General features: G+C 37.0%; 1 protein-coding gene across 1 annotated transcript; it reads left to right on the top strand.

The window, feature by feature from the left end:
• Positions 1–879: 879 nt before the first annotated feature.
• On the top strand, positions 880–21,895 carry PSMA3 (proteasome 20S subunit alpha 3). Its single transcript, XM_075531903.1, has 11 exons — positions 880–1,036; positions 4,345–4,427; positions 9,775–9,898; positions 11,681–11,782; positions 11,867–11,940; positions 14,182–14,254; positions 15,561–15,626; positions 19,441–19,487; positions 20,832–20,899; positions 21,221–21,285; positions 21,738–21,895. The coding sequence occupies exons 1-11, from the start codon at positions 1,016–1,018 to the stop codon at positions 21,780–21,782; spliced, it is 768 nt and encodes a 255-aa protein (XP_075388018.1). The 5' UTR covers positions 880–1,015; the 3' UTR covers positions 21,783–21,895.
• The last annotated feature ends 1,126 nt before the right edge of the window (positions 21,896–23,021 follow it).

Below are 23,021 nucleotides of genomic sequence, written 5' to 3'. Positions count from 1 at the left end.
GTAGAACTGGCCACCGTGGGTTTCTGAGACGCTAACTCTTTACAGGAATAGAACGCCTCTTCTTTTCCCCAATGGCTGGTAGTTTCGAACCGCTGATTTTTGTTGTTGTTGTTGTTGTTAGCAGTCTAATGCATGACCACTACACCACCGCAGCCTTGGCAACACCTGGGGAAGGTGGGGGGGGGTACTCAGTCTTTTTCCCACCCAAGTTTCAGTTTCATTATTATCCATTCTATCATTTCCTAGCAACAGACTTAAATTTGCACCTCGTTTATCAAAGCACTCTTCCATTTTTTACTAAAAAATGCAATTTTCCCATTAGTGCCTGGTAATTCCCATTGACTGTAAAAATTCATGCGGGATGGGAGCATATTTTGTTCATTCTTGTATCTGTAGTGTTAGAGTAGTTGGAACGTAAATCTCTTGAATTACTAAGGGGGTTATAGCACAGAAAGGACATTAATGCTTCTGTAAAATTTCAATCCGAGCTCAGGGAGACAAATTAAGGAACACTTTCCTTCTCAAAGGCCTGAGGACAAGTGCATGGTGGGGATGTTGACAACACAGTGGGCCACAAGCAGAATGCCAAGCGGAGGGTTAGCTTTCTTCTGCTTTGGTCTTAAAAAAAAAATCTTTTAAAGTCTTCCTTGCTTCAAAGAAAGAACTAAGATAAGAGAGAAAATGTAAAAGATAATTAATTCCTAGCTAATGGAATAGAGCATCTATCTTCTCAAGCAATCTAGTGACTGAATGGTAAATAGAGAATTTAAGCTTTACCAATCCCTGCCTTCCTCGCTTCTGCGCATTCGCGCCACCAGCGCTCGTTCCCCGCCCTTTCCCACAATTCTCTACGCTCTCGAGCTAACGCGAGAGGGGGAGGTGGGGAATCAGCCGCGCAGTGGTTGGCTGGAAATGCAGCCAATGAGAGAGCCTGTTACTCCTTTGTGCAGTCCTGCCGTGGAGAGGAAGCGTTTTGGGTCGCTAAGCCGTCAGGGTGCCGGTTGCGTTCAGCAGGATGAGCTCTATCGGGACCGGGGTGAGTGTGTTCTCTTTCGGCGAAATAATCTGGGCTGAGGATTGGCGCTGGCGGGAACCCGAGTGGCGGCTCTAGTGCTGGTCCTGCCCCAGCCCGTGGGCCGCTCCGCTGCTGGCGACCGGTGGGCTCCCCTCCGCTGTGGTTAGGCCTGCGCCGGGGGCACGGGCACTGCTCCAGCTCGGCCTCCGCAGCCCCGGCGGGGCGGGTTTGGCGCGCAGCCGTGAGCTTTGCGGGCTAGGCTTGATTGCTGAGTCACTTTAGCCTCTTAGGAAAACCGAAAGTGGAAACTCGTGGGGCCTGCGATAGTGTGGGACCGTTGGGACAATTAGACTCTTGATAGCCGCTGAGGCAGCCAGGCTTGCGATTCCAAAGATGAGAGACGCCTGATTTTTCTGTAAATCGCCTAGGGTCCTGCTGATTCCCTGGGCCTTCTCTGAGTTCTCTGTGTGTGGACTGATGGACCACTACGTTTGAGAGGCCCTGGAAATCTCGGGGCGGGATTGGTAAGAGTTGTTGGAAAAACTAAATCTGATGACGTCGTTCCTTCGGTTTTTACTCTGTCCTGCTTCCCCTGCACACATTACATCACGTGCAGTTATTACTATCATAAACACTCCAATTCTTCCAACTTGTAATAAGCACACGTTAAGGATTGTTTGTTTGGCTTACTATTTACCTTTGCGTAGTTGTATGCAGTCTTTTGCATACTCCTTTGGTGTACTTACAGAAAATAAAGTTTTTGTTTTAAAATGTCGATTTAGTTGTTTGCAATCGAGGCATTGAGTAATATGTTTCCGGAGAGAATCTACTTTTACTTGTTAACAAGATTCTGATACTGTGCATTAATCCCACATGCTGATGTTTGATGATAGGCAACGTAAATTACAAATTTCTTAATCCATTTGATTATGAGGTTCTAAAGTTATGCCATACTTTTATCGGTCTAGTAGGTGTGTGATAAATGCATATGGTAGCCAATTGACAATGCTTTAACATTATCACAAATAGTGCTGTTGTCAAGCCCTGTAGAAGTACTCTATAATGTAACTAGGATATTTACACTGGTATTACAGTGGTAGAGCTATTGATCTTCTTTAACAAATCACGGAACTGAGACTAGAAAGCATCACTGTTTAAAGTTTATTTCCTATGTTCTCTTCTCCCAAAAACTTCAGATAGTATTTTTTCTACTTTAACAGGCATTTCAAACTGCACATGTTTTAGATGGCTTTTTATTTTCTCATATCACCTCTGTTTAAACTCCTCCAAAGACTTCACATTGCATCTGTAATAAATACTTCCTTCTCTGGTCTACCTTCTTGATATAGACTATTCTCTGCTTTATTTTCACCGTAGTATCTCTTCCTGGGCTACTGCTATTATCTTCCCATGTCTGGCCGCATTTAAAGTAAGGACGTGCTGAATGAACAGTCATCCATGTATATCCGAATAGCAGTGAAGTAACAAATTATTGCTACTGGAATGCCAGTTCATACTTGCACAGGCTTATTCCTAATAAAGTGAGTTGATCAGTTGATGACTGCAGGCAACTTCTCAGTAATACACTTGTCTTAGATTTGGCAGGTGCCTTCAAGTAAAAGGTCCAATCAAAAGAGTGGCTTCCGAATGAAGCTGCTGGGCCAATTAAATTCGAAGTAGAGAGGTCAGCTCAGAATGTTAGGTGACTGTCTTTTGGGATTCCAAAGGAGTCATCGTGGTAGATTTTCTTAAAGGATCCAGGAAACCATGAGGGCTTATTATGAAGAAGTTGAAAGAAAACGGAAAAGTACATTGGTGAGGAAAAGGCCAGGAAAGTTGGGGCAAGGAACTTTTTCCATTGGAGTAGCAAAGGAGCTTCCTTTGAGGATTTCTTTGGTAACCAACCTACTCCAGCCAACCTACAGCCCTGATTTTGCGCTCTATAGATCATCAAAGGACAATTTGAATCTTTCAAAGATTGTAAAATTGTCTTTTTTGGCATGATTTAAATTGAAGAGCTCAGATTATTTCAGGAAGAGTTCCTACTGCCAACAGTTGATTCTGACTCATACTGACCCTATAGAACACCCTATAGAACAGAGTAGAAGTAGAACCACAGAGGTGGGTTTCTGAGAGTATAAATCTTTATGGAAGTAGAAAACATCATCTTTTTAAAAATTAATCATTTTATTGGGGGCTCTTATAAATCTTATGACAATCCATCGTTGACTTGTATTAAACACACTTGTACATATGTTGCCGTCAACATTTCCAGAACATTTTCTACTGGAGCCTTTGGGATGAGCTCCTTCGTCTCATCTTTCTACTGGGGCAGCTGGTGGTTTCAAACGGATGACCTTGCAGTGAGCAGCGCAAGCCTAACCTGTTATACCACCAAGGCACCTGGGGTAAAAATTAGAGAGATATCAACATGGCTTTTGGTGGTATACAGACCTAGATATGGATATGTTGAGGAATAATAGCTTTATATTTTGGTATATTAATAGCTTTCTATGACCAAACTTATTGCCCTCCAGTTGATTCTGATTCATAATGACCTCATATAATAGGGTAGAACTGCCCTTGTTAGTTTCCTACTTGTAACTCTTCCAGGAAGTGGGAAGCCTCATCTTTCTCTCTTCATTTAATAGATTCTTATTTAATGTTTGATAAATAGGAAATTATTTGTCCAGTTAGTGTTGGAGTACCACTATACATTTTAAAAATCATATTACTGGGGGCTCTAAAAGCCCATCAATTGTCTCAAGCATATTTGTATGCAAGTTACAATCGTCATTAACCATTAACTCTCTATTTGAGTCCTTTCTATCAGCTCTTCTCTCCCCCCCCCATGACACCCTTGATAAATGATAAATTATAGTTTTCATATCTTACATCAACTGGAGGGGGGTGTTATGCGTCGATCATTGTGATTGGTACCAGCTTCCTCCCCTCCTCCCACGACTTTCCCCCTACTGTTCTGGTATTACTAATACCATTTCTGTTCCTGAGGGATGTATCTGACCTGAATTCCATGTGTCGTCAGTTGTGATTTGTACCATCACTATACATTTGTTGAGCTTCTTTTTTTTTTAGCTTCTTATTCTGGGGTTCAAAGACATAGTTGGAGAAATTGAAAACGTGTGACCTTTGCTTAGTTGCTTTTGATAGATACTCTGATGTGCTCCCCTCCCTCTTCGAAACAAGAGTATTTTCTAGGATATGACACTCCAGATCTTTAGCCATTAAGTGGGAAGGAATTATGTAGGTATTACTGTTAAAAGACATAGTACTATAAGCTTTTTTTTTTTTTTTGCTTTTTACTGTAGTATGACCTATCAGCCTCTACATTCTCACCTGATGGAAGAGTTTTTCAAGTGGAATATGCTATGAAGGCTGTGGAAAATAGTAGGTAAGAAACATTGTGTTCCTTGAAATAAATACGTTTGACCTTATATGACTTAGGGTCTTTTAAATTTGTTTTTGATAATTACACTTTGCTATGTTACTTTGACCTAAACTAGTAAACATTATAAAACTCAATTTTATTATTACTGCTCTTTTTCTAGGCTAGATCATTTTCATGAGTCCTAATCCTTTTATTTCCAGTTAATTCCAGGATTGCCCACCAGGATCTTCTACTGTGTCTCAAATATACACTGTATTTGAGACAAACACATTATCTTTGTTACTTCATTTTTCTCTTGAATTCTTGCTTTATAGCATTGGTCTAGCTATTAGATTTATGACTTTATAGTACTCTCATTTATTGCTCTTGTATTTTAAATGTCCTGTAGTTACTGACATGTTTGTCTCAGGAAAGATTTTTTCTTTTAATTTTTATTAAATACTTTTATTGGGGGCTCTTACATCTCTTATCACAATCCATACATTCATCCATGTGTCAAGCACATTTGCCCATATGCCGCCATCATAATTTTCAAAGTATTTTCTTCCTACGTAAGCCCTTGATATCAGTTCCTCATTTTCCCCCCTCCCTCCTCCGGGGTTTTTTCTTTTTGTTGCTGTTGCCACTGAGTAATAAATGATAGGATTACTATATTTACATGTTTGACCTTACTGTCTCTTACTAGAGTAAGGAACTAAAATGATTTCTTGGCATATCATAATGTCTTTGTTCCGTTGTTAGCATTGTTCAAAAAAATTTATTTAAACAAATTTTATCATTCTGTTGAAGAAACTTTATACATATATAATCCTATTTTTATTTTCAAAAATCATTTTATTTGGATCTCTTACAGCTCTTATCACTATCCATCCATCCATTGTGTCAAGCACGTTTGTAAACATGTTGCCATCATTTTCAAAACATTTTGTTTCTACTTGAGCCCTTGATATCAGCTCATTTCCCCCCTCTGTCCCTTCCTCATGAATCCTTGATAATTTATAATTTTTTTCCATGTCTTAACACCAACAGTAGTTTCCCTTAACCCACTTTTCTGAATTTGAAAAATGTTTCTAAGAATGGAATCGCAGATTTGACGTATGTATTAAGTGTGATGGAGAGTACTTTGAAGGTGATAAGGTTATTTCAAATACACAGCTTTGAAAAAATTCTGGGTGTTTTTTGTATCTCATATCATTAATATAACATGCAAGTAAAATTTTCCTGATGATCATGCAACAATGGTTGAGGAGTACATTGGCCGGGAGCTACTTGCAAATGAGGCTGGAGTCAGCAGAGGATGTGGAACCAAAGGATACCATTGCTCAGATCAATCTTAGATGAAAACAGAGATGTTTAAATGAGGGAATTTTTATCATACAAGCAACATGCATAATAAACAGTAATTGATTATATATTCTTTTGGGCAAAATTATTTCAGCCTTTCTATTTTCACTAATGGGTTCAATAAACTCTAAACTCATTATTTTCATTATTTCTCCTTTAGTTCCCCCATGTTGAGCTTCTAAAGGCTAGGAAGGATTTTAGTCAAATTCCTCCTGCTCCCCTTTTCCTATAATTAGACCAGAGTCGGGTTCCTGAGCATTTCTCAAGAAAACTTGGATCTCTTTCTCACGTATCTAACATGGTCTAATCTCCAACCTTGTTTTGTCATCATCAGAATGAAAAAAATTTTCCTTAATTTGAGATTTGTGTTGAGGTCACAAGGCTCTCAAAATCCAGTTAAACTGACTTTTCTCCTATTAGAGATATAGACACAAGTTTGTTTTTTTTTTGTGTGTGAAGAACTAGAGTTTATTTTAGGCTTTTGGTTTGTATTAAATTTGTGTGCCTGTGTGTGTGTACATATGTGCACATGCGCCTATGTGTGCATGCCGTGCAGTTTGTCACTCTGAACTGTCTCTACTGTGACGCAGACATTCGCAGTTGATGGCCTTCTGCTGTCGGGACCCAGGCTGGTTGTGACTATGCCACGTGGCCAGAGCTGTCCGGCTGAGCTCGGCTGGCAGCCTGTGTCCGTGTAGACACAAGTTTTATGGAGAATTTAATATATAGTCTTCCCCTGCACTTTAGGTGTCTACATTGGTTCCCCTGTGTTAGTCTGGGTGGATTTGTGAAACAAAACCAGGGAGATTCATGTGTAAAATAGTATTATATCAAAGAGTAATTGTATATTAAGGAAACAGCCCAGTCCAGATCAAGTCCATAAGGCTGCTTTTAGCCCATATGTCCAATACCAGTCTATAAAGTTCTCTTCAGACTCACATGACACATGTAATGACCTCAACGGCAGGAAGTTGACAGGCCAGTGAGTGGAAATGCTTTTGGATTCCGTGGCAGTATCTCAGCAGTGGTATGGGTCTCCACATGGCTCCTCGAGCTACAGGTCTCTGGCTGCCATCAGCATAGCTCCATGTGGCTTGTTAGCAGGAATGGCTTTCAGGGAGTGAGCATGTATCTGCCCTCCAGTGAACTTATTTATCTCCTTTTATACCTCCCAAATGAGGTCATCAAGCTGTGACCTGATTGTCAGGCTAGACTCCACCCATTCGCAACTTGACGGACGATTATGAAATTGCCACATTCCCCCTTGCCCTGCTTTGCAAAACCACAAGAATTTGGCAAAGCCTGTGCAACTTTTTCAACTCATAAAATGAGGTACCCTACTGACCTTCACTTAATCATGGGTTAGACGCTGACTGCAGCCTGGCAGGTGAAAACCAACCGTTACTCTTCCAGAAATAGAAACATGAGACTTTGTGCTTCTGCAAAGATTTACAGTTCTGAAAACCCAACTGTAGTCACAATCAACTGGAGAGTAGTCATATTTTTTGGGAGAAGGGGCAGTACTGGGAGGGGAAGGAAAATCGTAGTGGGTTGTCCCTATGTTTATATTTGCCTCTGTTTTTAGTCAAGTTTTCATGGGTAGTAGACTACAATTCTGCCTTACCACTTCACATTTACATATATTCTACAAACTTGCAAACTCATTTGACCTTAAACTCTGTTATCTTTTGATGTATTTCAACTTATCATCCATTATTTAATGCTAAAAGTTTTCAAAATGCCTATAAATCTCCGAGGAATTCCTGAGACCCTTTTGTAAGGGGTCTGTGACATCAGTTACTTTCTTACAGAAAGACACTACCTTTCCACTATCTGGGTATTTGTATTTTTAATGTAAAATCATTGGTAGTAACGCTACTAGCAAGTTAACAAATCAATACAGTGGTGATAAACTAGTTACTGTATTCTTGGTATACTCCTGAAATTTAACCCCCCCCCAAAATATAAGGGTCTTTCAAATTAAGAATGTCCCTGATGAAACCTTAATTTAATTAAATCTAGAAATGATGTTGCACACTGACATTATCATTGCCTATTCAAGGAAAAGCACTCATTGAGCTCTATGGTGTAATGGATTATCCATTGAGCTACTAACCATGAGGTTGGCAGATCAAACTCACCAGCTACTCCTTAGAATGTCTGCTGAAGTGATGATTTAAAATTTCTGAAACCCAATGGGGAAATTCTGTCCTATAGGGTTGCAAGTCGGAATCGACATGATGGAAGTGGTTTATTTAAAAAAGAAATTTTTTTTCTGAATTAAAAGTTTTCTCATAGGACATAATTTTTACCTTAAAAGTTATCAGCCTAGGCAGGATAAATAATCCGGAGGAGAGAAAACAGGACCAGTGGTTCCTGGGGGACAGGGAAAAGGGGGAGGTGGGGGAATGGAAGTGAGTGTTACCAAACTAGAGACAAGGGAACAAAAAGTGATCTAAAATTGAGGGTGAGGGGGGCGTAGGATGCCTGGTGGGGCTTGATCAAGGGCAATTTAACCAAGAGGAATCACTGAAAACAGAGTGAAGGCCGAACATGATAGTGGAACAAGAAGAAAGTAAAAGGAAATAGAGAAAGAACTAGGAGGCAAAGGGCATTCATAGAGGTCTAAATACAGGCATGTATTGTATATGTATTTATATTTATATATAATGATAGGAAAATAGATCTGTATACATTTTTTTTCTGTATACATATTTTTGAGTATTAAGGCAGCAGATGAACAATGGGCCTCTACTCAAGTACTCCCTCAACACAAGAACACTTTGTTTTAATAACCTGGCATTCTGTGATGCTCAGCTTCCTGAAACGATCCCTAAAGACAAAATGGGTGCATAAATAAATGTGAAGAAAGCTGATGGTGCCCGGCTATCAAAAGAAACAACTTCTGGGGTGGCTTGAAGATAAACAAGTGACCATCTAACTGAGAAGCAACAAAGTCCAATGGAAGCAGCACACCATCCTGTGTGATCAATGAGGTGTCCATGGGATCAAGTATCAGGCATTAAAGACCCAGGACAAAAAGTATCAATGTGAGTAAGGGAGAGGACAGAGTGGAGACCCAAGCCCCACGTGTAGACAATTGGACATCTCCTTACAGAATGGCCACAAGGAAGAGACGAGCCAGTCAGGTTGCAGTGTAGCACTAGCACCGATAAAACATACAACTTTCCTTTACTCTTTAATGCTTCTTGACACGCCCCCCCCCACTATCATGATATGACCCCAATTCTACCTTACAATCCGGCTAGACCAGAGCATGTACATGGGTACAGATAAGAGCTAGAAACACAGGGAATCCAGGACACTTAAATCCTTCAGGACCAATAATGAGAGTAGTGATACAAGGAGGGGAACAGGGAAGGTTGGAGAAGAGAGGGGGAATTGATCACAATGAGCTACATATAACCACCTCCTGAGGGGGGGGGCGGCAACAGAAAGGTAATAATAATAATTTTTAAATTATCAAGAGTTTATGTGGGAGGGAGGGGGAAAAATGCGGATACAAAAGGCTCAAATAGAAAGCAAATGTTTAGAAAATGATGATGGCAACAAATGCGCTTGACATGATGAATAGATTGTGATGAGTTGTACAAGCCTCAATAAAGTGATTATATTATATAATTAGGGTTTAAAAAAAGGTTATCAGCCAAACCATGGTTATTTACACTTAGTTAAAAGGCACACAAAAAACCCTGGTGGCTCCGTGGTTAAGTGCTCAGATTGATGCTCTGAACCCACCAGGTGCTCTATGAAAAAAAGCACGTAGGAGTTGAGCATCCTTAAAAATTGTTGTTAGGTATATGAAAAAGCACTCTGTGTTGTATATATTTTTAATCTTTTTTCATTTATTTTCCTACCAACTGATATTACTTTAAAGTACTCACCTGCTTGTGAAAAATTAAATGGTAAAATTAATTTGTTTTTTAAAACTTAAGATTATGAAGTTTCTTTTACTTTGAGTCACAGTGATTCTTTCCTGTTTTAGTACAGCTATTGGAATCCGGTGTAAAGATGGTGTCGTCTTTGGGGTAGAGAAATTAGTCCTCTCTAAACTCTATGAAGAAGGTTCCAACAAACGGCTTTTTAATGTGGACCGGCATGTTGGAATGGTAAGGTCACATACGAAACTCCATTTTTGTCATCTTGTCCAATTTTTGTAATGTTGATGACTATGTTATAATGGTAAACTCAAATCTAAAATAGTTGGAATATAATTCAGGGACCCATTTATTTCCTTATTACTTTGGCAGAAGCCTCTGGAAAGTGAACAGCCGCAAAAGTAATTCATAGTAATAAACAGAGAATTACTGGTTTTGAAAAGTGTGTGTCATAATGAAAGAACATTTCATAACCTTTTATGGAAAAAAATGTGTGTGAAGTAAAAGGATGTGGGAGTGAGGGCTTTGTTTAAAAAAGAGATCTTGGCAGCATAGATCACCATTGAAGGTAGAGAAGGCACTTCCAAAATTTCTTGATAAAATGGAATTTTAAAATAACTGAATTTTTCCATGAACTTTTTGAAGCGCCCTTATACACTTGAAGACAGGACTCTAGATTTTTATTACGTTCCTGTGGAGATCACTGTCTTTCCGAAGCTGCTTTCAGCTAGAGAACACCTTTCTTAATTGTAAAGTGGGCTGCCAAGGAAAACTTGTAATGAAAGGGAAAGTGGTGAAAGAAAGGGAAAGTGAACACGTCCTTTTACATAGCATTAATAGCATCACTGTCTTGTCATTTCATCCAGCTAGGAGCAAAGCAACGACCTACTTGCCCAGGTGCAAGCCAAGCTGCTTAATACATAAATACACTACTGATAATACTGTTACACAGGGTACTTCCAAGAGTTGATGGGAAGATTCCATAATTTTTTAATTCCATTACTTTATATTATATGATTTTAAATGTCATTTTCTCACAAATATTTTTGAAACTTGCTCTCATACACAGACTAGTGAATACTATATAGTAGGAGCTAATACCAATGAGGGAGAAAAATTAGAAATGGCTTTAACCTTATATATGTACATTTAGATGCTATTTTACTCATAAATAAAAGTAATCTGTGGACTTTACATAATTATCTTTTAGTCTTGACAGCCCAGTGAGATTAGTGTCAATCCCATTTTCCAGAGAAGAATACAGAATGATAGGAGCATTCTTTATAGGAATTCCAAATTTATGGGAGTCTGAATTAGAGAGCAACGGGGTTGTTTTTTTTGTTGTTGTGTTGCACATTTAACATAGTATTTATATTTATGTTTTAGAACTTAGTTCTTTGTAAAAAAAAGCATACATTGGAGGAAAAAAAATTTTAACTTTAGTTCCTATCAACCAGCGTAATGACATTATTGTTAAGTGCCATCAATTTAGTTCTGACTCAAAAACGTGACTCTGTGTGCAATAGAATAAAACACTCTCCGGTCCTGTGACATCTTTCAGCCCATTGTCGCAGCCATTACATGTCATCCTGTCTTATTGACGGTTGACACGTTGACCAAGCGCGATGCTTTTCACTAGGGACTGGTTCCTCCTAAACCCGTTAAAGAAAACTGAGACAAACATAGACCTTGCTTCAAAGGAAGCATTCTGGCTGTGCTTTGAAAACAATGATGTGTACAGTGTAAGTTCAAATTTTGGAACCAGATTAGATACTACCAACCTCATGTTTTACATTGATTTTCGTAGTATTTTTATCACAAGATTCACTGTTTAGTTTTTCACATCTGTGTAATCAAAAGGAACATAGAATGTTAAAACAATGAAAGCTGCTTCCCTCAGACAAAATGCACCACTGAAATGATTCTTACTAAATACTAAAAAGTCTACGATAAATCATTGCATACTTTTCTTGGTTTGTGACAGGAATGCATTTATTGTTACTTCTCTTTCAGGCAGTTGCTGGCTTGTTGGCAGATGCTCGTTCTTTAGCAGACATAGCAAGAGAAGAAGCTTCCAACTTCAGATCAAACTTTGGCTATAACATTCCACTAAAGGTAAGCTGTTAGCATGTTGAGAAGTCTTTTGAACAATGATGGAAATTTACCAATGAGCTTTCTTTTTCTCCCTTCACTCCAAAGCATCTTGCAGACAGAGTGGCCATGTATGTACATGCATATACACTCTACAGTGCTGTCAGACCTTTTGGCTGCAGGTAAGGAATTTTGTTTTATAGCCAAATCTATAGTGTGTTTTCCCTAACATTTTACAGTCTTTTGCACCCTTAAAATATTAACTATTAGGACAAGATTAAATAAAAAGTATATTTATAAAAATAACTTTGAATAAAGGAACTTTAGAAAATTAAGAGATGAGAATATATAGAAATTAATCTGATTATAATAAATTCTCTGGTGCTAGTCTCATTTCAGGAAACAGCTAATTTTAAATGTATTTGCTATTTTCATTATTAGGTAGCCAGTTATTTTTCTTTTTTTTTTTTTCTTTTTTTTACTGGCCAGTTATTTTTCAATTACCTGCTTTTCATCTCATATAATTTAAGCACTTAAGTAAAATCTTCTTACCTGGAGTTTTCATTCCATGTACATTACATTTCAGAGTCCCAATTAGTTTCTCTTTTTGTTGTTAAACTTGTCATGTTGTTTATTTTGGGAGATAGAAACCAAAAATCCAAACTCACTGCCATCAAATTGATGCTGACTCATAGTTACTCTATAGGACGGGACAGAACTTCCCTTGTGTGTTTTCGAGACTAACTCTTTAGTGGGAGTACAAAGCCCAGTCTCGCTCTCGAGTAGCACCTGGTATTTTGAACTGCTGACCAACTAGGGTTCCTAGAGACCTGGAATAAATATAAATGCATACCGTATATATTTGTGTAGAAGCTGAGTTTTTTCAGCATTTTAATGCAGTTTTGTGATAAAATTAGGTGCCCCGGCTGATATTCAGGTTGGCTTATACTCAAGTATATATAGTAATTCTATTCAGAGAGATAGTTCATGACTCTAAATTTTTGCACAATTAAGTCATGTTTAGTGTGTAACACTTTGCTCCAGACTAAATAGAGTATTTTTCAACTGAGTTCTGAATTCTAATTATTTTCTTGTATTTTTGAGGTAATAAAACTATTGGAAGATGTGGTAACTTTCTCAGTAAGCATTTATTGAGCATACACTATGAGATTCACAGACATGAATAACACCATGACTGATAAAATGTTAAAGATGAAATCATAATAAGGTATGTATGTACCTTGTGTAGCAAGGGTACCAATTAGGGAAAGGCCTTTCTGAGAGGGAAGAAAAAGTGAGGTGTAGGAAGAGTGTTCAAGATATTTCAAATGAAGGGGCTGGTGTGAAACGGCATTTCAGGAGATGCAGAGGTTAAGGATGTGTGCTGTGTAGAGTATAATGTTTAGAGAGAATACCGAGGACTTTGGAAAGGCCCAGTGGAGAAGCAGTGTTGAATTGGACTGTGATCCTCCTAGTCGGCGGTTTGAAACACCAGCAGCTCTGAGGGAGGAAGACTGGGATTTTACTCCAGTAAACAGTTATCTTCTTGGAAACCCACAGAGGGTTGCTATGAGCATTGACTTGAGGGCAGTGAGTAACCTGAACTAACATTGAAGTAGTTTAAACAGAATAAATGACAGATATATGAAGGGTTTCAAAAGCTTATGGACAAGTCCACTTTTTAACTTTATTTTTTCATTAACCTTTTAAAGCCTTGTATATCTGTTTAAAATCCTTCAAAGTTAACTCAGGTTAAGTTGAAACTCTTTAGTAGACAGTATAAAAAATGAGTGTCATAGAGCAGAAGACAGAGAGTAAGTGGCGGTGGTACTGGACAGTTGCCTGTAGGCATTCCCCACCGGAAATAGTAGAATCAGGTTGTGTAGTTTTATACTTTCAGAGCAAAAATTTTAAAATATCAGTTTCAGAAAATACAATTTGTAGGATTATTTGAAAGCCTAGTTTTAAACTTGCTGAGTATGGACCAGTTTGTATTAGTGGAGGAAGTTGGGGAGGTAGTCTAGAAGTGGTAGGCCCAGTAGGGTGGGAAGCGTTTGTAGAGTGTGTGTAGTTAACTGGGAATTTTGTCCCCATCGTTTTTTTTAAATGCTTTATTCCTTTACTTATTGGACGCGTTGTAGTCTCACTCTGCATTATAATTTACTCCTTTCTCAACAGTGTTAAGATACCAGGAAATTGAGATTCAACCCTAGGCTTAATACCCAGCAAATAGAAAAAGCCACATGAACTATATATACTTTTATTAATTGCCACATTAAATGAAACCAATTTTACCCCAAAAAATGTGTTTTAGTAATTTATACTCTAAATCGCATTTTCATGACAGAGTCTCCTACCCCCAACCATCCCAACTTCAAGGTGTTAAGAACTATGGCTTACAGTCTTAATTTTCTTTTATGCAGTTTTATGTTAGGGTCTTACAGTGCGAATGATGGTGCACAGCTCTACATGATTGACCCATCAGGTGTTTCTTACGTGAGTCATCTTAAAATCATCTGAAATTCTAATTTTTCTATTTTAATAGTATTCTTTCATTAATACTTAAACCTATTTGTGTTACATGGAGCTTCCTTAAAATTAGTGTTAAGGAATGTGTTTTTAGCATTAATAACATTGCGTACAAATTTATTATGTATAAAAAGGAGGCTATCAATATGAAAATTTGAATATGTGCTATTCCATTACTGTATAAGCAGTGTCTTAAAATGGAATATAGTATTTTTCCTCCTAAAAAGTATTTTCAATAACATTTTAGATGCTTTGTGTAACTTTTCAAAGTCATGTTATTCCAAAATTTATATGTTACTAATTTTTTATCACTGAGCTTTTTAGTATTAAATCTTTAAAACATCACTATATATAGCATCTTTAATTTAAAAACAACTTGCATTCAGACCTCATAGGCCATCCAGGCCTCTAGCTGACTCTTAACAAAAAGGGAGTCTTGAAAAAAGAATAGAGACTGAGATGGATGGTTCCTTGTGGTTAGCCACAAAGAGTGAGGGATTCTGGAAAGCAAAAGGTGCACTGGGCTTCTGTAATTTTCAACTTTGTCAATGGTCAAGAGGGAGAAAGCACTAACAAGGCAAACCTTCCCAGGAGTTCCCCTCCTTGGCTAGAACTTCATTGCATGTCTTGCTCAAACCAGTCTCTAGATGAGAGACATAACCTCCATAATTGTTTAGGCCGGGTAGAATCACCTATCAGTCTGAGAACATGCTTAGAAGAATTTGGATGATGAACAAAATTCTAGTTTGAGATGACCAAGTGTATGCTATACTTTCTCCCTCATAAAAAAAGGAGAAGAGGACAGACATATCTACGAGTTACTTTGAGTATAAAGTGTTATACTTACAGAAACCAGGTGAATATAAAGATAATATAAAATGTATTATTTAAGTCAGTATCTGCCATGAAAAATCAAAACAATAATTTTATAACACCATAACAACAAAAATGAGGACTTCAGAGCATTGGACCTAAGTTATTTTTACTTCCCTACCTCATTTCTTATTGTCACGTAGCTAAAACTTCTTATTTCTGCCTCTTCTCCTAAATGTCTATATCTCTTGAGGGTGAATATGATGATGATAATTTTCTTTTAGATTATACATTTTTTTTCTCCAAGACATCAACTCTTAGAAATTTTAATTTCCTTGGGCCTCATGGACATCATTGCAGTGTATTTCTCTGTACTTTTAACAACTTTTTACACTTTAGAAATATTTAAAGTATGGTAGTGTATTAACTTAATTGGATAATCTATATAATTTTTTAATAGGGTTATTGGGGTTGTGCTATTGGTAAAGCGAGGCAAGCTGCAAAAACAGAAATTGAGAAGCTTCAGGTAATTCAAATTCACTGTTGACATTTTGTTGTTATATCCCTATGCATTCAAGTTGTTGGTGTTTCGAGAGCATTTTGAAGCTAAGTGTGTGGGAAAGTTGGTGACACATGACAGAGTTGTGGAATGGATACCTTTATGATTTTTTGATAGACTGCTGTGACCTTCAATTCAGAAAATCACTTGAGGGCCTCAAAGATTTGGTGGGAAAATTCCATGATCATTAACTCCATTTTTTTTTTTAAAGAGCTTTCTGAAGCCCCCTTAAAATCGTAGGTTAGTATCAGAGAGTTCAGTAGTACTAATGAAAAAATACAGAGTACTTTTTCCTGTGTCATTTCTGTTTGGAACACAGATTTCATGAGGACTATCTATCTGATTGTGCTCCAGTGCTTGCTGATTTTGTTTTAATATGAATTAAATATCATGCTGCAACTCTTTATTTTAGGCACAAAACTTATCAAGGCTTTGGTAAATTACAATGTAATACAATTTCTCATACATTGAATATTAATGGCATGCTGGACCCTTGGTCAAGAATTGCTGAATTTAACCCTCATATAAAGCCTGGACAAAAGGGCTGTTGGGAAATCACTTTAACCCAAGACCCATTCTAGTTCTGTTACTCATTTTCCCCTAATATTAGTTCAGTTCACTAACCTTTAAATGATTCAATCCTAGGTGGCAGAAATTATTACTAGCTAAAATTAAGAAAAAACTTTTTTGATTAAGGACAAATGTTGGGGCAACAAACTTGGCAGATGCCCCTTTCTAAGTTTTCTTGGAACACAGCCATATTTGGAATAGTGCGCTCTAGTGGTGCAGCTAGCTGGTTGTATGTGAGTCTAGCTCTGCAGCACCACACTACCTTTATTTCCCTTCTGGCCTCTGTATAATGAAGAATTAATTTATGAAATAGAAACTTCATAAGATGCATAAATATGCTATTGAAAATGTTTTCAACTAATGTTCAGGCTATAATTAGACATTTTAAATAAGTTTGCCTTTCTAGATGCAATTAATTTACTGTAGAACTTAAGTAATGCTCTTTCACTTCTATTTATCTCTAATTTAACATGAAAGAGTCAAAAGAAATGAAAATTACATCTCTCCATTTGTTCTATTTTCCTATAGTTCCATCCATTTATGTGTAGGCTTTTCCTCCCAGAGTTGCAAGCACCGTGATATCCTATGCCCAAATGTGTTCATATACCACTTTTTATCACAAGTATATCATGGACTAAATCCATCATGAAATTTACTTAGTAATCTCAGAGTGTCATTTGTAGCAATCACACAGTCAAGGTTACATATTGAATTTGATGTTAAAATTTTAAGAGTCCTCTTCACTCTTCTACACAATGTTAGGTTTTTGGAAACTTTATGGCACTTGAATTTGTCCGTTTCCTAAAAAGTAGAAATTCTTAAATGTGAAACTTAAATGGGTTTTTTTTGCTATTCATATAATTGTGTAGACACAGGTTTAAGTATCAATATTTCTAAATTTCAAAAGTATAATATATATAGGTCTAATTGAGAAACTGAAGGCGCTTTGGTGCCTAGTGGTTACTAGTTGGGATGCTAACCACAAAGTCAGCAGTTTGAAACCAACAGCTGTTCTTCAGGAGAAAGATGAGGCTGGGTTTTTACACTCTTGTAGATTTATTCTCCCGAAAACCAAAGGGGCAGTTCCACCCTGTCCTACTGGGTTGCTATGAATAGGAGTCATGATGGCAGAGTTGGGTTTTTTGTTTTGTTTTTAGTTCTGAAATTAGAACTAGTTGAAACACCTAAAAAGTATATACCGATAATCTTTATCTTCATCATTTCCCAACACCATACAAAGAAAGCATACCTAGAATATGATTGTTTGATTATATTCTGATTAAAAAATGCACCTATCTTATATACAAAAATAACTGCGTGGCTTAACTTAACCTACAGAGTACACATTCCATTGAGCCAGATAACTTGAAGTCAATTTTTCTAGTCTGAATTCCAAATATCCATTTAACAGAACACTGAATTGCTTCTAATAACAAACAAGTTTTTAGGTTTCTAGTTTTTTTAATATTACAAATACTTTAATCAAAACTGCATTTAGCCTTGTACTTTGAAAATATAGACATTCATGATTTGCTTGCCATTTACTGTCTTTGATTATAAAGGGGAAAAAAATTTTCCCCCTCCCTGAAATTTTTTTCAGCCTGTGAATAGATTACTTGAGGGCGTTAGATTTTTTGTTTTTAAATCATTTTATTGAGGGCTCTTACAACTCTTATCAAAATCCATCCATTCATCGTGTCAAGCATGTTTGTGCCTTTGTTGCCATCATCATCCTCAAAACACTCACTTTCTACTTGAGCCCTTGGTATCAGCTCATTTTTCCCCTCGCTCCCTCCCTCCCTTACCCATGACAATTTATAAATTATTTTGTCATGTCCTACACTGTCCAACATCTCCCTTCACCCACTTTTCTGTTGTCCGTCCCCTAAGGGAGGGGGTTATATGTAGATCCTTGTGATCAGTTCCCTTACTACCCCACCTTCCCTCCACCCTTCTGATATCACCACTGGTCTTCAGGGGGGGGATCATCTGTCCTAGATTCCGTTTCCAATTCCTTTCTGTACCAGTGTAAATTGTCTGGCCTAGGAGGGCTTTAGATTTTTAGAAATTTTAATACTTAATCAAGTAGCTGCTGGCATTTAGGGAATGAATGTCCACAATTTTAACACTAAACTGAGTTAGAACGCTTTCTTTTCTCTTAAATTTACTTTCCCTGGTCCTACCCTGGGTCTTACATCTGAAAGAGTTTTAAGTTCATTTTATTGGGGGCTCTTAAAGCTCTTTATTTTCCCAGCATGATACAATAATCCATCAGTTGTATCATGCATATTTGTAGTTATGTTGCCTTCACTATTTCTAAATGTTTTTTTCTTCACATTTACTTTCTTGGGGGGCTCTTAAAATCTATACATCCATTGTATCAAGCAAACTTGTACATAATGTTGCCAACATTTTCTAAACATTTACTTTCTATTTGAGCCCTTGGTGTCAGCTTTTTTCTCACCCTCATGTTCCCTTGATAATTTTATCTTACAAATACCTCAGTCTCCTCCCCCTGGGTGTGGTTATGTGTTGATCATTTCAATTGTTTCCTCCTTCCCCTTCTGGTATTGCTACTCCTGTTCCTGGATTCCATGTGTAGTAGTGAACTCTTAATTCTATTTGTACCTGTGCACATACTCCAGTCAAGTCTACATACAGGGAAAGATAGGTCTGGGGTCCTTATAGGTGGGAGCTGAGGAAGCCTATAGGAACCAGAGGAATATTGTATGCTTCGTTGGTGTTATACTGTACCCTGGTTGACTCATCCTTCCTTGAGGAAATGTCCCTTGGTCTACAGATGGGTTTTGGATTTCTGCTCAGACCCCCTTCTCAACTATATGGCTTTTGTTTGTTTTGGGTCTTCTGGTGTGCTTCTTCCAGTGGGCTTGTTGCCTGTGTGCTAGATGGCTGCTTGTTTAACTTAAAGCCTCCCCCCTCACCCCCTGTAAATCCTTTAAGACCCAAGACACTTTATCTTTTTGATAGCCAGCCATATACCATTTGCTTTTGTCACATGTGCTTATGTACTTATTTTGTCTTCAGCGATCGTGCCAGGAGAGTGAGCAGCACAGAATGCCAGATTGTTAGAACAAAGTGTGGAGAAATTGTTTTAAGAGTATTGGTTACTGAATAGAAATTGTGAATTTCTAAAACCAGTTACCTAAATGGAAACTGTTCTTTTGGTTCTTAAAACTTTTGTTTTCTGTAGATGAAGGAAATGACATGCCGTGATGTTGTTAAAGAAGTTGCAAAAATGTAAGTTCAACTTTTCTTTCCATTATTAAAAAAAATCACCCAAACTTACTTTATCTCAAGATATTTTGTTTTAAAATAGCATGTCTAATTTTTAGAAGTAAGATTTAACTTGACAAAGTTATAACCAAAAGAGGTAAAAAAATTCAAAGACTAAAACTCTTAAGAGTCACTTTAAAAACTGGTTCACTTCTAAAAACAGCTTTATTTCGGGGATTTACAAGGGAGCTTCAAAAAGTTCATGGATGAAGAGAGAAGGAAGTGTTCTAAAATTGTGGCGAAGGTTGCACAACTCTTCCTAATGATTGAATTGTATGCAATGTGAATTATATGCCAATAAAAATATATTTAAACTCTCAAGAGTTCATGGATGATGGCAACATATATACAAATATGCTTGATACAATTGATGTATGGAATGTTATAAGCCCACAAAATGATTATTTTTTTTTGGAAAAATTCTATGGTCTTTTAAGTTTGTCCATGAACTTTTGGAAGCCCTTACCTTTTTCAGGTTTATTATGTTTTTGTAGCAAGATGAGAAGAATTCAAAACATTTCAATCAGCTTTTCAGTCGTGATTTTCGCAACAGTTAGCAAGAGAGTCAATCAACCTGCATGTTTATATGTCAAAAATAGGCCCCAAATAAATGCCTGGTTAGTCAGCTCTTTGTGCAAATAGTGTATCTAGTTTTGCATTGGGTGTATACATGCTGGGGAAAAAAATTCTAGGAGCTCTATTGTAAAATAAAAATAAACCACTTAAATGGTACCTGTCTGTACTATCGACACTGATAGTACAGGATGTTCCCTCTTGATAATCCTGACAGTTATATTAAAACCTATGTTCTCTAGTTGTATCCAGTTATTCCTATTCCTATTATGAGACTATCCCCCACTTTCCCATTATGTCATTAAATAAGAACAAAATCCATACGTAACAAAAAGGTTACACAGCCACCCTTGTGTAATTGTTTTCTCCTAGTGTTCATAATATATGGATACAGTGTTCTCCTAGGGTTCAGAGAACCAAATCATCTTCTTTATGGTGTCTTTAGTGGGCTTGTATTGCTGACCTTGCATAGTAGCATATCCCAAGGGTTTAACCCACTGTATCACCAAGTCACTTTTACCTCGGGACCCAAGAACCTAGTTTTATTTTGTTACACAGAATATTGTCTCAGAAACTTAATAATTAAGTTTCAGATTCAATTTCAACTCTTTGGCAATGGCTTTGTGTGTAATTTAACAAATGTATTAAGGATGGGTATCTGATTTGCACTGACAGGGTTGATGCATGAATTTGAGTGGTTGAACATGGTCAAATGAGTTTTATTTTCTATTCTAGAATCTACATAGTGCATGATGAAGTTAAGGATAAAGCTTTTGAACTAGAACTCAGCTGGGTTGGTGAATGTAAGTTATATTTGTTTACTTTAGTAGTTATCCAAGACTGTAAACCTTCCCCTACCCTTTAATGTATTACTGAGATATTACTGAGAAGTACTCTTCTAGTTACAGGAACATTGGAGCCTTCCATGATGTTTAAAAAATTAATAAAAACAAACTGCCATAACACAATTTATTCCTTACTTGGATAGGTCTAAGCTCTGAAGAAACACAAATTTGAGTTCAAAGGATTTGGTATTTGCAGTACATTTTTTAGAATGTTGGTAGGTATTGCAAATCACAATATACTTCTGAATTTAAACTGATTTAATATGGCTTAATTTATAGTAACCAAAGGAAGACATGAAATTGTACCGAAAGATTTAAGGGAAGAAGCAGAGAAATATGCTAAGGTAAGCCACAGCATACAGACGTTTCCAGCTGTAGAAATAAGAATAGTAATAAAGGAACTGAATTGAATTTTGAAGAGTTCAACTGCAAAATCCAGATAGAAATTCTCTCGGTTATCCCCAAGAGGGATAAACTTGCCCTGGTTCTTCCAGCAAAAAGTGTGTGTGTGAGGCAGTTCCTTGGGACATTTAATGTGTTTTGATTGTTATGGATTCCCTTCACTTGGGGAGAAAAATGTGGCTTTGGATTCTTGTAAAAAGTTAGTGTAGGAAAACCAGAGGGGCAGAGAGGGTTGTGCTGAGCCAGAATCAGCTTGATGTCACTGCGCTTGCTTTTAGAGATTTTCTTTACACTTTGGTGTCTTACTGTAATCCAGTATTTATTTTCAATTTTAAATAGCTGAATGTTTAAGACCGTGGTATTGAAAACTAATCAAAAACCCTTCTTTTAACAGGAATCTTTGAAGGAGGAAGATGAGTCTGATGATGACAATATGTAACATTTACTGCAGCATCTAATTTAAATTTCTATTACAATCCTGTGTAAACTATTTAGCCCTGTGGGTTATTACATGCCCAGTAACCAAATTTCATTAAAATTTTTGTCTTGTAACCACTGAAGTTTGATTCGTATCTTTGTGACTAAATTGGAGGTAATTGACGGTGTGTTCATCACCCATCAGTACTAACATGTAGATTTATGTCTACTTTACAATTCCTTGAAATATACTAAGAAATGAGGTAGCTTTGAAATTGTGCATCTATGGATCTACTCCACCACTTACTCATCTACAGTGATTGTTAGTCGTTAGTCATAGTTTGTAAACTTTAGGTATGAGGCAGAAGAAAAATGTTTTGAATTAGGATAGTTTTTTTTACAAATTTTTAATATAAGTCTAGAATGTTTTTCTTTTATTGTGTTGAAGTGGAATGTATTTTAGTAATAATACAAAACAGACAATCCTTAAGGGAAAATAAATTTGGGTATTATGTGAAAGTGCTCTGTAAAAAGAATTGCTTTTAAGTGATCTGAACAGTACTCTGGCCTAGAAAAATAAATGTCATGTAACAGCAATACAAACAGCAGGAAGAAATAATTGTAAACTGACAGGTATCCTGGATATACATCAGCTTTATTGGGTTCATGCCAGTATCACCCTATTCAATTCCTATGCTTCTAGGAAGGCAAGAGTCACTGGGTTTAGCTGCAGGATATTGCTTGAGAGGAGTATGAACATTATTTACTTTAGATAGCAATCATTATCCTTGAATAGCTAACCCCAAACCAGTACTTTGTTATTGTTATGATTCTTTTTATGTAAGATTAAGCACCACATACTGTCACAGTGACACAACACCTAAACTACACTAATGTGAAGATTAGTAATAATCTGTGGCCAGCCTTAAACTTCTCCAAATTTTAAATGGCACATGAATCATCTATTCTTATGTGGTGAGTATTCATAAACAGTAATGCAAACCTAACTTTAAGGAACCAAGTAAGCTACTTGAATGTACTCAGCTCTTAAACTATTATGGAAACTGATTTTCATACACTTATAAACAAGGTTAATCTAGGCTCAGTTATAACTTTACGGTTGAGATCTGATAACTCTAAGAAATTAAGTGATAACACATTTGACTTTTTGACTAAAAAATTTATTATAAGGAAAGGCTGAGTACCTTATTGTAGTGTATCTGTAATGTTGGTACCTAGAAAAAAGAAAGGCAAATAGGTA

Source organism: Tenrec ecaudatus, chromosome 14, assembly GCF_050624435.1.
Source record: "Tenrec ecaudatus isolate mTenEca1 chromosome 14, mTenEca1.hap1, whole genome shotgun sequence".
Taxonomy (NCBI): Eukaryota; Metazoa; Chordata; class Mammalia; order Afrosoricida; family Tenrecidae; genus Tenrec; species Tenrec ecaudatus.
The sequence above is the reverse complement of the archived record's forward strand: the minus strand, read 5'-3'. Positions and strand labels throughout refer to the sequence as shown.